We start from the raw sequence: 16,465 nt of genomic DNA, 5'->3' as shown, positions 1-16,465 counted from the left end.
TACATCATCTGCAACACAATGGACCACGTGTGCAGCGAAAACAGAGAGAAAGAATGCGTTCCCATGACATGCGGCGTGAGCGTTGCCTTTGGCGGATGGGCGGATTTTTCCGCGAGAACCGGACATGAATATCTGCAACGTGTTTTGTAGGTCGTTTAAATAGCTGGGCCTTAAATATATGTCAGTGGTAGCAAATTAGTTATAGTTTTGTTATCACTAATTTTGGCACAATAGTATTCTGTTGACTCAATTAGGCATTTAAAACTTTTAAATTGTTCAATTTCTTGACCAAATTGCTAACATAATTTGAACTTGCCCTTATTGTTATTTTTTCCTGAGGTCTGTTGAGAAACTTTTGTTTTACTTAACTTTGCTTCTCTTGATTTACGTTATTCTTCATTCTTAGTTAGAATATGCAATATGCAATTATCTTGTTTAGTTTTTGTTGTTTGATTGCTCTAAAAACCTTTTCTACAAACTCCAATTATTATATTTTGCCACTTTGCTGTTTTCATAACGTTCACTTTACCATTTTTATGTTTATAATTGTTTTTAAAAATAGAATGAAACCGGCAGGGTGGCCACTTAAATCCTATTTTTGAATTCGCGACTTTTTTTTCCATAATTCCATAATTTTTTAGACATATTTGTGATAGCCTGAATTTAAAAAAAATACATCTTGAATCTATTTTAAAATTTCAATGTTTTTTTTTTTTCATACTAAAAAAAAAAGGTTGATTTGAAGATTAAGAGCGATATTTGTGCCCAATGTTTTTGAATAGCGGGCCAAATAGAAGATCACATAAGCTTGCGGGCCAAATGTACACCCAACCGGCGGTCGCATGATTGTGATGCATGGCGGCATGAAAGTATATCAGAATCTGCATGAAATCTGTCCTCATGCATTTTTTGCGATATAGGGGTATGACATTTTTGCCCGTTACCGACAATTATCGACATTACCGACGGCTTTTTGGTTGTATTTCACAAAAAAAAACCCTTATCAGAACGAGGATTGAACCACCAACTTCTTGGTTATTGATCCGACACGCTACCACCGCGCCATGGACGCTTGATGAAATGTGAGTGAAAGAGCACCAACATATTCTTCTCTTTTGGAGTGTTTCTCGGGGACGGGCCAGCATTATATGTATTGGTGAGAACTGCAGATCGCTGTAATGTATACACGCGGGCAAAAATGATCTATGGGCTTGCTGCAAAAAATGTTATAAAATGTGACATTTTCTGCAGCAAATCCACTGTTGCAGATTTTGAGCTATATTTTTCCTTTGGGTGTAAAATTAATAATTAAAAAAAATGTAGGTAGGTTATTTATTAGGATGTAACAAAAATGACTTTTTGGCGGGCATTCAGGGGTTTGTTCCGGTGGGCATACTGAGCCTAAATCCCAAATATGAGCTTGATTGGACGTAACAGGAGCTGGCGCTCCGCCCTTCAATTTTAAATGGGATTTAACCCGTAAAAAAGATTTTTTCAAAAATGTCACTTTTTGAGGCATTTTGGCCACCAATGCGTTTACCAAAAACATCACTGGCGTGTAGGCCAGATCCTTGCGCATCTTTTGGTATATATAATATTAAAGTTTGGAGCATCCTGGGGCTTGGTACAGACCTTCAAAGTTTGGCATTTTTTCGAAAAATCGGCCCCGGCAAAAAAGATATGCGTCGCACCTCGCGACGCCCGAGACGCCATTTGATTTTGCTGGGACCGATTTTTCGAAAAAATGCCAAACTTTGAAGGTCTGTACCGAGCTCCAGGATGCTCCAAACTTCAATGTTATTTATACCAAAAGATGGGAAATTTAATGTACTTTTCGAATCTACATTGACCCAGAAGGGTCATTTTTTCATTTAGAACAAAATTTTTCATTTTAAAATTTCGTGTTTTTTCTAACATTGCAGGGTTATTTTTTAGAGTGTAACAATGTTGTACAAAGTTGTAGAACAGACAATTACAAAAATTTTGATATATAGACATAAGGGGTTTGCTTATAAACATCACGAGTTATTGCGATTTTACGAAAAAAAGTTTTGAAAAAGTTACTTTTTGTGTTTCTCTTTGTTTCGTCGTCCGTGTCTGTCGGGGTGACCATGAACGGCCATGATCGATGACGACCAACTTTTTCAAAACTTTTTTTCGTAAAATCGCGATAACTTGTGATGTTTACAAGCAAACCCTTTATGTTTATATATCAAAATTTTTGTAATTGTCTGCTCTAAAACTTTGTAGAACATTGTTACACTCTAAAAAATAACCCTGCAAAGTTAGAAAAAACACGAAATTTTAAAATGAAAAATTTTGTTCTAAATGACCCTTCTGGGTCAATGTAGATTCGAAAAGTACATTAAATTTCCCATAAAATGACATGTTCCAAAATTTTTTACAGTCGAGTAACGGAAAATGGGAGAATTTTTAAAACTTTTTTAGTGTTTTTTTCGATGAAAATTACGTTTTTTCGGAATTCTGAGTACGCCATCAAATCGGGCGTCTAATTTTACATAAAAGTCCCTTTGACACCAAATTTCTATCTCATCACCGTTTCAGGCTGCAAATGATTGAAAAACACCTCTTTTTTCGCATGTTCACAAATGGAAGGGGTCATACCGCCCCTCCGTCACGAGATATCAAAAAACGGACCTCGGATTCGTGATCAGGGACAAAAGTTACCCCTTAGGACAAAGTTTCAAGCAAATCGAAGAGGGGTCGGGGCAACTTTTCCCGATTTCGTGTGAGTTGGTAGAGAATTACCCATATGTGTTAAACTGAAAAATACATCTATCAGTAGCTTTTTGTTTTAAATTTCAGGTATAAAAAATAACAACAGTCGAACTCTCATCAATTATAAAAAATAATAATTGAATTTACAAGCCAGAATTTCGACATTTTATGCAATATGCAATCATCAGTTTTCAAAAAGGGTTTTATTTCTTTTTTGCGGTTTTGTACACTGAAAAAAAAATTTGAAAGATTTTTGAACTATCCCAAACATGCTGAAAATGATTCTAAGCGCAATCTAAATTGATTTCAGTTGATTACACTTAAAAATCCATTGAAAATTTAAACTTAGGCCGCTGAAAATATTTTTCAAAGTTTATGTCAGGCCGCCTTAAAATAGGGGAAAAGTTGCAAAAACTTTAAAAACATTTTTTTTACCTTTTAAAAATTGTTTTGTTTTATGCCATTTTTAAATATTTCATGAATGAAAAAAAAAATTAAAATTTTCTTGAAGTCTTTTCTTTGAATAAGTTGATTGTGAGGCTAGTTGCATAAATATTGCAGAATATTCAAAATTTGTTTAAAATTTTGTTTTTTTTTTGTGTCACCTCACTTTGAACTGATATCTGGAAGACTATTGGTTATTTTTGCAATGTTACAAAAAGAAATTGTTGTGAAATTGTCTGCTCATTTAGATTAAAATAATTTAAGAAAAAAAGCTGAAAACTTTCTTTTTTGATAACTCACAATGTCTGGCTTGATTCCAAAATTTCGAAAAAAAAGAAATAATAAAAATATATAACATTTTACTAAAGTTTTATTTTTTAACTTTGAAAATCAAATCAATAATGTCCTAGATGTTGTTTTTTGTAGGAACATAAAAATATTTCTACAAATTTTACCTAAAAATGCATGTAAGCTGAGAACATAGCAGTTTATCAAAAATAAAACTGTGAAGTCATTTTGAATGCAAATTATATTTTACATCTAAAAAAAAACTTTACAAATTTGTATGGTCATATATTGGGATTTTTTGTAATCATCCTTTTTGGTCCCCTTAACCATGTCAAAAAATAAAACTAAAAATATGTATTCTGAGAATTTACTAACATAGCTTTAAGTTATAAAAAGAAATCGATCAGAAAATTGTTTTGATTTTCACAAAATAATATACTTATTTTATATGGCAAAATGGCGTAGGAAACGTTTGGGCAAAGTTTCATTCAAATCAAAAATTGAAATGAAATGTCAATACGAAAATGGTAACAAAATACCTTCATAATAGAAATCTAATTTATGTGAGGGGCCCTTCAGAAACCACGTAGACGCATTTTTTTTTGCAATATGAGCTTCGATCTAAAAAATCGCCAAAAATCAATTTTCCAACCGATTTTTGATCTTTAAAAAGCATTGGGAAGAAGAACTCTTAAAATTTTAGAAAATGTCAGGGTTGGAAATTTAACTTGTTTTATGTGACTTTGCCAATGTTTTTAAAAATGTATTTTTTTTTGGGTCAAATTTGGCTTTTTACTAACATTTCCTACATTTTCAGTAAAAAGAAGTATGCAGTAATTTTTTTAGTGTCCCAGAAAATGCCTCTACGCATTTTTTTTGCAATTTAAATGATGATGGTGCGATTCTATAGCAGAAAATGTGAAAAACATGCAAAAAATTGAAAAAGTGACTGTAAAAACATGAAAAAATTAGATAGGCGAAATGTAATTATATTAGGTGGTAGAGTAGGCCAAATACTACCAAAAACAAACATAAACTAATGCAAATTAAAATACTAAAAATGAAACAAGAAAAACATAAAACAAGAGAAGTAAAGTTTTTCGTAGAACAAAAGTTGCTCAAAATGATCTCCTGAACACGGGAAAAATAAATATTTTCGAAAAAAAAATTTGGGCAGTAGAGGGTTAAGCGTGTTCCTTCGTTGCGGGTTTTGGAGAAAACAAGAGAAACTTCGGCAAGTGTTCATGAACGAGGAAAATAAAAGGAGTGGTATAGAGAGAATGCTCTTTGCAGGTTTATTAAAAAAAATGGTTTTATAATTTTGTAAATTTTACTGCTTGATATTCTAGAACGTTACCTAAACAAACGCCAGACAGAACAAACTGTCATTTAAAACAAAATAAATAGGATTTCTTATATACCACATTTTCGCAAAAGACAAAGTACTCACGCCAATCTTGTCCAGACTCCTCAGCGACGCTTCGTGCACGCTGTGAAAGTGCACGTGGGCCGCCTCCTTCATGATGGGCACCTCCTCCTCGTCCTCCTCGGACTCGCCAATGTCCGAAGTCAGCGGTGTACAGCTGAGGCTGCGAGCCTTCAACCGGATCGGATCACTTACGGACCGCTTCATGCAGCTCTCCACGATCAGTCCCTGGGCCAGTTCGGAGGCGATGTTGATGGCCTGTGGTGGGTCTATTTTGAAAGTTGGCACGATTGGGGGTTGCATCTCGAAGGACGAATCCGGTGAGATGTTGAACTGGACGAGTCGCGTTGCAACGGGGTCATCCGGGTCTTCGGGTTCGTCTTCCTCTTCCACGTCCGAGTGGGAAGGTTCGCACTCGAACGAGTAGTCAAAGTTTTCGCCCCAAACCAGGGTTCGGTTGGAGAGATCCGCGATGCGGACGGCGTTCGAGAGTCGCCGGAGGTTCTCCTCGGTTAGGGTGGGGGAGGCGCAGCGGCTCGTGTCGGAGCTGTTGTCACTTGTGATGGATCGCTTGGCTTGGACGGGGCGCTGGACTCCGTCCAAGCTGGTGCTCTTCTTGCGGGATGAGAAGAACTGCAGCAGGTTCGAGTGGGAGTGCTGCTTGGGGATTTCTGAGCTGCGACGCTTTTGGAAGCGTTTGCGGAGGGCTAGCGGAGTCTTGAGAGCTTCCTCGAAGAATGCTTTGGTTGAGGAAGTCTTTCGAACTCGGGCGGGCGTTTGGAGCGTTTCTCTAACGTGGGTTGGTTCTGGGAAGAGTTCTTCAGGGTTGAAGGGCTCGACCTCCTTCGGCTCTTTCCGCACGCACAGACACGTTTCCTCCAGCTTGAGACTCTCCTTGCAGCTGCACGTGTCGTACTGATCCTGCTCCATGGACTCGAAGTCGGAATCGATGAACGAAGCGTCCGCCGGCGGAGTCAACAGGTTCAGCTTGTAATCTTCCGAGCCGGATCTCTTGATCGGGGTAGAACTTGGCAGCTTGGCTTCAAACGCTCCCGATTCCTCGACAACTCGCGACACGGTGAAGCGAACACTTTTCATGTCATCGCAAATCTTTGGCTTCTTAAATACGGCGGAATCGCTGCCGGTTCCGGCGGTGTCCGACTCCGACGACGAGCTGAGACAGTGCTTCGAGTCTTTTGCGACACTCTCGATAACGCTGATGTTGTTCTTCTCCAGACACGAACGCTCACCTTCGTTGTTGTTATTTACGCAGCACGACGTCGCCGAATCATCGCGAGATGTCTTGCAACAAACACTAGCGTTGTGCCGTCCGAGATCACTCAGAAACTTCCGGACGTCCTGGCTGTTGTCCCCACCGCCCAGGAGATTCTCCCGGGAAGTTTTGAGCACCGGCTGTACGGGAGGCCTCAGCAGCGACTTGAACTCCAGCACGTTCTCAAACGAGCTCGAATCGTTGGCCGTCTTCAGCAGGGTCATAAAATTGCTCGCCAGGATCGGTTCCAGCAACGCGGCCTTGTTACATCCCGTGGGACACTCAAACACACTCCTGACACTGGTCGTCACTTCGATCGTACTACCGTCAGCGGAACCACCGCAGTTGCACTCACATTTCTTCGCCGCTTTCGAGGTGGTCGTCGTCGTCGTCGTATTTGACACCAGTGTTTTCATAATAATCGTTATCTCGGAAGTTTTGGTAGTGGTGACACTCGAGGGCGCCTCCTCCGTGCCGCCGCGCTCGTTTGGCAAAGTTCCATCAGCCATCACTTCGTTATCAGTCTTGGTTTATTTACACCGCGAAGCGATAAGGTCACTTTCTTCCCCCAACGGGAATAGTGGCGACGAGGCACAACATCGGTCAAGATCTTGACACACTTTTCAAACACTACAGAAAATCACATAACCTAGAGGGGCGGGAAGAACTACAACTTAGACAACTTAGAACCTCACCCTTAATCTGGGACGCCTCGAGACAGCCAGAGCTGCCGACTGCGCTAGATTCCCGATCGGAACTGAACGCACTCGGCTGGACTAGCGACTCCGCAAGCTACCTGTGTGCGCGGATTTGTGTTCATGACGAGCTGCTGCTAATCGCTGGAAGCACAACACGCGTAAGGAATCACTAATGCGCGGCGCGGCTGACTAATTGTGGGGCACCGCAAACCGTTCTCGGCACACAATAGAACAGGCTTGGGAACGCGCATCGGTTAGTACCTTGTACTAGAAGCAGTAGCTACGGCGGATGGCCACGTTCTCGTTGCGGTTGTGACTACGGTAGAACCCTGCTGGTTTGACAAATTCGAATTCACCTTCAAATGAAACAGGAATCTATGACCCAAATAAAAGGTGTCAAACCAGCGGGGTTCAACTGTAACGGCGTAGCGCTTCCAATGCAATTAATACTGGCGTATTTGGTTTCCGGCGACGATCGGCAGTTACCCTTATAAAAACAAACGCAATAAAAATTGATCGTGGACGATCAATAGCCGAAAAGTGTGTAACTCCTCCCACCTGGGATTAATAGAGTTGGACACATTCCGCAATTCGAAATTTAAAGTCCAGACAACCGGAGTGACGACCTCGACACTTGGCGCAATTGAATGTAGACCTATAAGAAGGAATATGCGTCAAACTGGAATTGCTCGGACGGCAAATATGGACACTTCCTTTTCCTTGCGCGCGCAATTGAAGCAATTGCTTGGGAGAAGGTGAGCGCGCAATTGATTTATTCAGCAACAGCTTAAGAGAGCTGACGTAGACTTGCAATAAATCACGTAGTAAGTTGGTTTAGAATCATGATTTTGTTTGATTTGCTAGATAAAATATAAATCTTTAAATTTCACAGAAGACACCGAGTTTTGTCTGAAGTCCAAAAATTACTTTTGGTCAAGGAATAAAATTGTCGCAGAAGAATTAGAAGGTCAGATTTCTTGATATGTCCGTTATTCAGTTAAGTTTAGCGTGACACTTAAATTCAATTTCCATCTGCCGTCAGCGGAGGTGAGATTGGGTCTTACGTCTTACACTCACTGCTGAAAGTATCCCTGTTTCCCTGCTGACGGCATCCAAAGATTTTGTGTCAAAAATTCTGTAATACTACATCAAAGCTGGTAAATTTTCATCAGTTTCTCGTGAATTTTCATCAGGTTCACCGTTCACATTTTTTTAAGTAAAATTTCTCAAAAAAGAGGTAATATTCATCCAACTAAATTTTCAACCTATCAAAAATCAACTTTTCTTTTGTGTAGCTTTAAAAATAATAAGACTTAAACACCATGCTTAGTGTGCCAAAATTAGTAGATTTCCCCTATAAAAAAACACAGTATAAAAAAGTAAAACATACGGCGAGTTTCAAATTTAAAGGTGTAAATTTACATTATCTTTATGTAATTTTACCTAAATAGCAAACCAAAACAAATCAAAATACACAAAAAAATGAAAATGACATCTCTCCGTAATTATTTTCATTGTCTTTTGTTATGGACACAATATCTTTCATGAATGATTTGGTGTCATAAAGGAATGCATAATTTTACTACAGAAAATGATTAAATGTTCATATTTTCTATGTAATTTCACTTTTCACACATAAACATGCAAGAAGCATCACAAACAAAAAATTAAAGCTGGTTCGAATCCCACGGCGGGCGCTCTATAATTCTTTATGTAAATATGGGTATTCGGCGCCGTCGCTCCGTGCCATACTTTCAGGAGCCCAGGGCGGCGAAGACCTTGTAGATAAAAAGGAAGACACTAGTGGTTGGTACTAGCAATGGTGGCCGACAGCTATAAAGTCAACTTCTTTTTAGGATCAGAGAAACCGAATATATTCGAATACGTCACAAACAATTTACAAAACGCAAAAATATGAAAAGATAAAAAAAAGTCATAGTATGAAATGACTTTTGCATGTTTTTTTTTTATCAAAAGAGCTACTTTCTTAAAATAAGCGTAGTAGTTGAATCCTTAATTTCTTTGATGTCCTAAGGAATGAATCAACAAAAAAAACTACAACAAAAACTCTGCTCAAAATTCATAAAATTCGTAATTCGGTACTGCCAGCATTCGTCAATTTCAACAGCTAAAAATAAAAACTATATCAGTAAAATTTAAATTTTACAAGATTCTCTCAAGAAGCCATTTTGCATAATAAATTTTTCCATAAAATTTTGCGAGTTGGTCAAACAAAATGGGCATGTGAAAATACGAAAACCTGTATCTTGAGAAGGGATTTCCTGATCGATTTGATGTCTTCGGCAAAGTTGTATTTTATGACAATTTATGACATTTCAGACAAAATATGTACACGGGAAGATAAAATTGCTGAATGACTGTTTTTTATCACTAAAGTTGAATTTCCAAAATACTTTTTTTCGTTTTTATATGTTTAAGAGGTCTAAAAAAGACAATATTTGCACTAGAGTTCAAGAAAGTTAAGATGGTGAGATATGATATTTTTGAAAAAAAGATGTGATTTTTGCAATCAAAAATGACTTTTTTTGCTGAGCAAGGTGGGACAGCTAGGATCAAGTCTGTCCATGTCCGGATTTTTACAATCAAAAATGACTTTTCACATTTTTTTAAAAGGGCATTGCTTTTAATTTAAAACATGCATATAACTTAAAACTGTGCACATTATCAAAAAAATGTATTGTCATTATCGATTGAAAATTCTTTTCCCATTTAAAAATGATTTTGAAAATTTTGTTTGACCTTCTTTTTAAAAAAAATACATAACTTTATTATTGGATTTTGCACCTTGCTAAACTCGAGCGCAAAAGATGACTTCTTTAGTTCTCTAAAAAAATATATATAAAAAAATTGAAAGCTGAAAAATACTTATTTTGGGAATTACATCTTTAGTGACGGGAGTGAAATAAAAAAAATTGGGTTTTTTTCGTGTACCTATTTTTTCTGAAAAGTCCTAACCTGGTTATTAGGATGTAACAAAAATGACTTTTTGGCGGGCATTCAGGGGTTTGTTCCGGTGGGCATACTGAGCCTAAATCCCAAATATGAGCTTGATTGGACGTAACAGGAGCTGGCGCTCTGTCTTTTAATTTTAAATGGGATTTAACCCGTAAAAAAAGATTTATTTAAAAATGTCACTTTTTGAGGCATTTTGGCCACCAATGCGTTTACCAAAAACATCACTGGAGTGTAGGCCAGATCCTTGCGCATCTTTTGGTATATATAACATTGAAGTTTGGAGCATCGTGGAGCTCGGTACAGACCTTCAAAGTTTGGCATTTTTCGAAAAATCGGTCCCAGCTAAATCAAATGGCGTCTCGGGCGTCGCGAGGTGCGACGCATATCTTTTTTGCCGGGGCCGATTTTTCGAAAAAATGCCAAACTTTGAAGGTCTGTACCGAGCTCCACGATGCTCCAAACTTCAATGTTATATATACCAAAAGATGCGCAAGGATCTGGCCTACACTCCAGTGATGTTTTTGGTAAACGCATTGGTGGCCAAAATGCCTCAAAAAGTGACATTTTTGAAAAAAATCTTTTTTTACGGGTTAAATCCCATTTAAAATTGAAGAGCGGAGCGCCAGCTCCTGTTACGTCCAATCAAGCTCATATTTGGGATTTAGGCTCAGTATGCCCACCGGAACAAACCCCTGAATGCCCGCCAAAAAGTCATTTTTGTTACACTCTACTGGTTATACAAAATTTAAAAGTCATATTTAGTAGATACATAACAATATTGCAATCAAATGTAATCTATTGACAAATTTTCGAGAAAATTCACCGATTTCAATTTGAAAGCATATTTGAGTTGAATTTGAAAATGGTATTTTGAAATATTTTGTAAAGTAAAAGTATTCCTGCAAAAACACCCTTTTTTGAAAAGCAGAGAAAATTTTAGGCAATTTACCATGTTAGACTTAGTTAGACTTATACAATTATTTTTTTGAGTAAATGAGATTTTCTCAGTTTCATCTAATTATCCCTTATTTTTGAACTTAGGATAACTCGAAAACTATTGGTTAGATTTTCAAAATTAGAACTTTAAGCTTTTGTGAACTGTTTCTGCTTTTTACAAATAAAAATCTAAATTTGACGAAATTTTAGAATAATGCCTTACATTTTTAAAAAGTATGAAAACACTTATTTTGGGATCATTCAAATGTGAATTACAAAAAAAAAATATTTATATTGGAAAAGCCAAAAAAAACATTCTCAAAAATCTCATTTTTATACAATGAAAATCTAATAAGAAGTTTCCCAGAAATCGTGAGTAGAATGTAGCCAATGCAAATTTTATTTCAAGTTTCATTTATGTTTTGCTTTTTTTTTACAGTAGCATAACCAACAATTTATAAAGCTTTTTTCTTATGTTTTTTCTTTACTTTTTGTTTATGTTTTTTTTTTGTTTGGCTTGAAATTAAGTTTTTAAAAGAAAAGATAAATTTTTCAGCACCCAAATGAATGCCCTCCTAAACTACTCTGAAGTGATTTAGTATTTTTATATCAAAGATGGCGATCAAAATGGTGATGGAATATTGAGGAAAAGCATTTGGTAAATTAATCATTCAAATTTGAACACCTTGAATGTAAAAAGTAAAACATAAATCTTGCGAAGAAAAAACAGATCTGTAAAATTAAGCGATTATGGGCAGCATAAAGATTTACTTTACACAGAAAAAAAAATCATGGTAATATTACATCTGGAAAGGGGTACATCTTTTATGCCAGAAAAAATGTGTAATTTTACATCTTAGAATGTGTAATTTTACCACTTTTCTAGTGTAATGTCAGTCTAAATTGAGGTAAAATTACATCATAAAAGAGGTAATATTCAACCTTCTAAAATTACACCTTCCAAATTTACACAATTTTTTGCTGTGTATAAAAGTATTGTATTTTTTTAATGTTTAATAAAAAGCATTGTTACTAACTAAAAAATCTGAAGCTTATCACAGTATCGATGATCAGCCAGTACCCATTGCATTGGAAACGAACCTGCTCGCTCATGCAACCAAGCCACAACCTACAACGTGTACACGCGCGATCATCCGCATCAACCACAACGCACGTGCTCGCTCTGGCGCACCCACAGTTCCGCCCGACACTTCCCTCAAGGAGGTTGGAGGATATCGCATATCAATATTGTTTGCTTTTCTTCTTAAGAGCTCAACTATAGTGTAGTCACCATCGAACAGCTCGAATCTTAACCAGGAGCGAGAGACTCTAATTTGTGTTTGTTTGCGTAGTCCAAGCTTAGTCACCACAGCTGTTGTTTGACAACGTTCTGCAGTGCTGATCCTCACGAGACAATGAATTCCACTATGTTTAGCACCTTAGCTCTTAACCGGGTGGTGCAGGGTGCCAACTCGATCTTCCTACGCTCATTAGCATAATATATCAGAGATTCCTCTAGCACTGTGTATTAGTAGCACGAATGATTCATAACTGAGACTGCTGCGATATCGATGAATTCAGGTTTTCTTCGCCGCGATCTCTTCGCAATCGGCGAATCTTCCCACCGTTTAAAGTGGATGCAACACTTGGAACGTAACCGAACCATCACCCCAGTAACAGGTTTTTCGCGTACACGCCGAATATGTCAAAGTGGCACGACTCTCTCTTCCTACTACGAGGTAGCGTACTGGACGAGATTTTTTGGCAACGCTTGGCAAAGTTCCCAAAATCACTTCCAATCACTTCTGATCCGATGATCACCCAATTACCGATATTACGTAAAGCGCGAAGGATCACGACGATCCCGCAACCTTAAAGTTCCGAATTATGTTCCGCGACGAGATCCGGCCCAACGTGCGGCCACAGGTAAACTGTGCTGCTGCTGTTGTCTTTGCCGAGGCCCGTGTCCACCCCGCAGGAGTCCCTACTACTACTACCAGCGCAACACACCTGATGGTTACAGCACCACCTTGTACACACATATGAAGGCGCACTGCTGCACACGCAAACTGCAGAAGACAAACGGACGTACGGGCTAAGAAGGTGGTTTCTAAAAACAGCAGCACCAGCACTGGCAAGAAAAAGGAAGAAACCGGGCACCGTTCACCGGGGAGGCGCGGGTTGTAAACTTGGGGTCGTCCCTAAATTAGGCGATTGTGCGAGTGAGGGAACAATTAATTTTAAACACATTTTTTTAACATATAAATTCATAACAATGCTCTTAAAACTATAAACTTTTGAACAATTTACAAGTATGAAATTTTAGGTCCAAAAAATCGCTGATTTCCTTCCAGTGCACAGTGGTCTAGATCGTAAATTTATGTGGAGAATGGATTTTCCGAAAAATGGTGAAGTTTTGGAGCTTTGGTGTTTTCAAATAGTTGTTGCAAATGGAAAGGGACAACCTTTGGATAGGTTGAAAAATAGGGTGGTTCACGATAAGGGTGATTATGAAAATTTAAATTTCAGGGATATTTTTGTGAATTTTAAGCCCAAATTGATCTGTCAAAAAATAAAAATGTGTGTTTTATAAAGCTCTAAAAGTGGCCAGAACATCACTTTTTTCTAAAAAATAACCCTGAATTGCTACGTACAAAAAACTGAATTTTGAAGTTTTTCTCAGATGCTTTCTCTAAATTTGGTCGTAGAAGGCGTAGATTGCGAGATAAAATTTTGGTGTCTTCGACAAAGTTGCTTGGATTGGCAAACCCAACAACTTTGTAGAAGACAAAAAAATCCCAAAAAATATTCCTGAAATAGTAGTTTATGCAACAAGTTGCAAAAAGAGGATTTTTTCAGCACGAGTGAAATTTGAAGTCAAATTTTCATGTATTTTGTCAATAAATCGTTGAAATCAAAAACAATGTTGAAAAGTGTTACTTTTCGAAACAAGTGCTAAAAAGTTCAACCTTTCATCACCCATTTCAGTGCTGAAAAGTAGAACTTTTCAGCATTTATTTTGAAAAGTGTTGCTATTCGATTTTGTTATTTTTTGTACAGAAAAGTAGGCTATTTCGTCGTTCAAGAATGACAGGAAAAGTAAGTAGTTTCACGACGGAATTGCAAAAAGTTAGATTTTCAAAATCACCCTAATCGTGAACCACCCTAATTTTCAACCAAACCAAAAGTTGCCCCTTTCCATTGCAAAAACTCTTCTGAAGACACTAAAGCTCCAAAACTTCATCATTTTTCGGAAAATCAATTTTCCACTTAATTTTGCGATCTGGACCACTGTGCAGTGTTTTGGAAGACTTAAAAAAACGTAGTTTTTTTTTTCTTAAACTTAGCAGAGTACTTTTCAATAATAATAAAAACAAAGTTTGAGTCACCGCTGCCATTCGAAAAGGTTCAATGTTGGAACAAAAACTTTTTATCTTTTTTTTTTATTTTCTTGACCTATAAGTTTAAAAAATTGGGAATGAGCAAATTTATTTGTATTTTTTTATGATTTGGATGAAACTTTGTTTATGCTATTTCTGTGTACAAAAAAGACATTTTGCATCGTTAGTTCATCCATACAAGTCTTCATACAATTTTTGCAGCTGTCAATACAAAAAGGCAATCAAAATAATCAAAAATCCGTATCATGAAAAATGATTTTAAGATCAATTAGATGTCTTCGGTAAAGTTGAAGGTATTGCTGAGGAGTTTAAAAAAATATGTAAATATTTTTTGAAGTTTATGTCCCTCGACTCTGACCAACGTCGAGGGGGAAGAGCAAAAAAATAAAAAAAAGTATGAAAATTAAAAAAACGAGCCATGGTTTCAACATTTTAATGAAAAAAGTGTTTTAAAATGCATTATACACCTGTCCAGTTGTTTTGCAATCATTAGTTTCCAAAATATCTAAGTATTGACGAAAATTTTATTTTTTGCGAAAAATAAAATTTTAGCGGTGCTGTACAATGCAATTAAATAAAAATTCAAAACATTTTTAAACAAGCCCAAACATGCTAAATATGATTATCATTGCCGAATAATGCATTTTAGATTGTTTTCAGTTGATTCTATTTTCATGAAAATTTTGAAGTTTTTGGGAAAATATTTTTTTTGCCCCCTAATTTTTCAGACCAATTTTGAAGAAGGGGCGACATAAACTTTGAAAAATATTTGCAACGGCCAAACTATAAAATAAAAAAAAAACAATTTTTTTGTTCGACTTTTCGCACAAAAAAATGATTGCACAAAATATTTATCTATTTTGAAAAAATTTTGTTTTTGTTTTTTGGTGATAAAATTTTTTATTGTTTGAGCTGTCACACAAGTTGGACAAAATTCATTTGACAGTGTTGCCAATTTTTCGAAAAAAAAGAATCATGATTTTTGCCCACAGAAGTTATGACCAAGCTTAATCATATCTGAAAATGTGTTTTAAAAAGATCAGAAAACTTCTATAAATTCAAACCAATGGAAACAAGTAACACAAGGTTATCACTACATCATCAAAATAGTGTCGGGACATTTTGCGATTTTAAAATCCAAACTAACATTTTAAAAGGGCGTAATATTAAATGTTTGGCCCTTTTGATATGTTAGTCTTGATTCAAAAAATTGAAAATATTATTCTCAAAAAGAACGAAAAATTTCATGAATGTTTCATATTTCAACATTGAAAATAGGACCATTAGTTACTGAGATATCGACATTAGAAAATTGAAGGTTTTTTGGGTGAGAAAACATCAATTTTCCTTGTTTTTTAATCTTTGCATGGCAATTTCTCAGCAACTAAGGGTCGTATAAACAAAGTTTTAAAAAAAACAAAATATAGAGAATTTAATCAGCTTTTCAAAAATATTTAGCTCGAAAGTGGCCAAACATGAGCACTAATTTAAAAAAAAAATGAATAACTGCTACTATTTTCTAAAAAGATACCTAAAAATGGCTATAACTTGAAAACGGTGCACTTTATCGAAATTTCACTTAAGTACTTTTTGCTTGCAAATTCGATTTACATCGAAAAATTAAGTTAACATTTTTTTTTGCGATAATTCATAACTCTGTCAAACATTTTTTGCCCATTCTGGAAATTTCTGAAAAGTTGGCATTTAATGTCCCCTAAAACAAATAAAAAAATGAAAATAGTGGTTATTTTTTGCAAATCAAGTCACCAAATCGATCAAAAAATTCCTTCAAAAGATACAGATTTTTGAATTTTAATATATCATTTTTGTATGGACAGCTGCCAAATTTGTATGGATGCAAAATGGCTTCTTTGAACATACCGAAGGCACCAAAAAAGTTTCAGCCGGATTAAAAAATACAAAAAAATCGAATGACTGGAATCTCAGAGAATTATTCATTGGTGAATTTGCCTTACTCAGTCTCTACGTAACTCCGAACCGTCCCCCTCCTCACATGTGGACGTATAGTGTGTGTGTGTGTGTGTATATTGTGCGCGCTGTTTGGACTCACAAATTTCTTCGGAAACGCAACACCGGCAAACCAGAAAGGCAGGCAGACAAGTGCCAAATACCCACTCGGGCGGCGCACGTCTCCTTCGCTGACTGTTAGTCGCCACGGCCACCTGGACGACCCCGCGTTAGAGAGTCGTCCAGTGGTAGAAAACAAATTGTATATCGCAAAACAGGTGACGGAGGTAAGTCGAACAACTCCTCAAGACTTCCT

At 36.7% G+C, this 16,465-nt stretch overlaps 1 protein-coding gene across 3 annotated transcripts in view; it reads right to left on the bottom strand.

Annotated features, from left to right (window-relative positions):
* The window catches only part of LOC6049246 (regulator of G-protein signaling loco), a 98,127-nt gene that overhangs the window by 65,321 nt on the left and 16,341 nt on the right, over positions 1-16,465 (bottom strand). Inside the window, exon 1 of one of the 3 annotated variants that reach the window (XM_038259247.1) lies at positions 4,922-6,945. The exons of the other annotated variants lie outside the window; for them this stretch is intronic. Within the exon in view, the coding sequence (XP_038115175.1) occupies positions 4,922-6,679 (1,758 nt within the window). The 5' untranslated portion in view covers positions 6,680-6,945. Of the gene's footprint in view, positions 1-4,921; positions 6,946-16,465 lie in introns of those variants that run through there. 3 annotated transcript variants of the gene reach the window in all.

The sequence above is a fragment of the Culex quinquefasciatus genome, chromosome 3, assembly GCF_015732765.1.
Source record: "Culex quinquefasciatus strain JHB chromosome 3, VPISU_Cqui_1.0_pri_paternal, whole genome shotgun sequence".
Taxonomy (NCBI): domain Eukaryota; kingdom Metazoa; phylum Arthropoda; class Insecta; order Diptera; family Culicidae; genus Culex; species Culex quinquefasciatus.
Note: the sequence above shows the minus strand (reverse complement) of the source record. Positions and strands in the feature narration are given on the sequence as shown.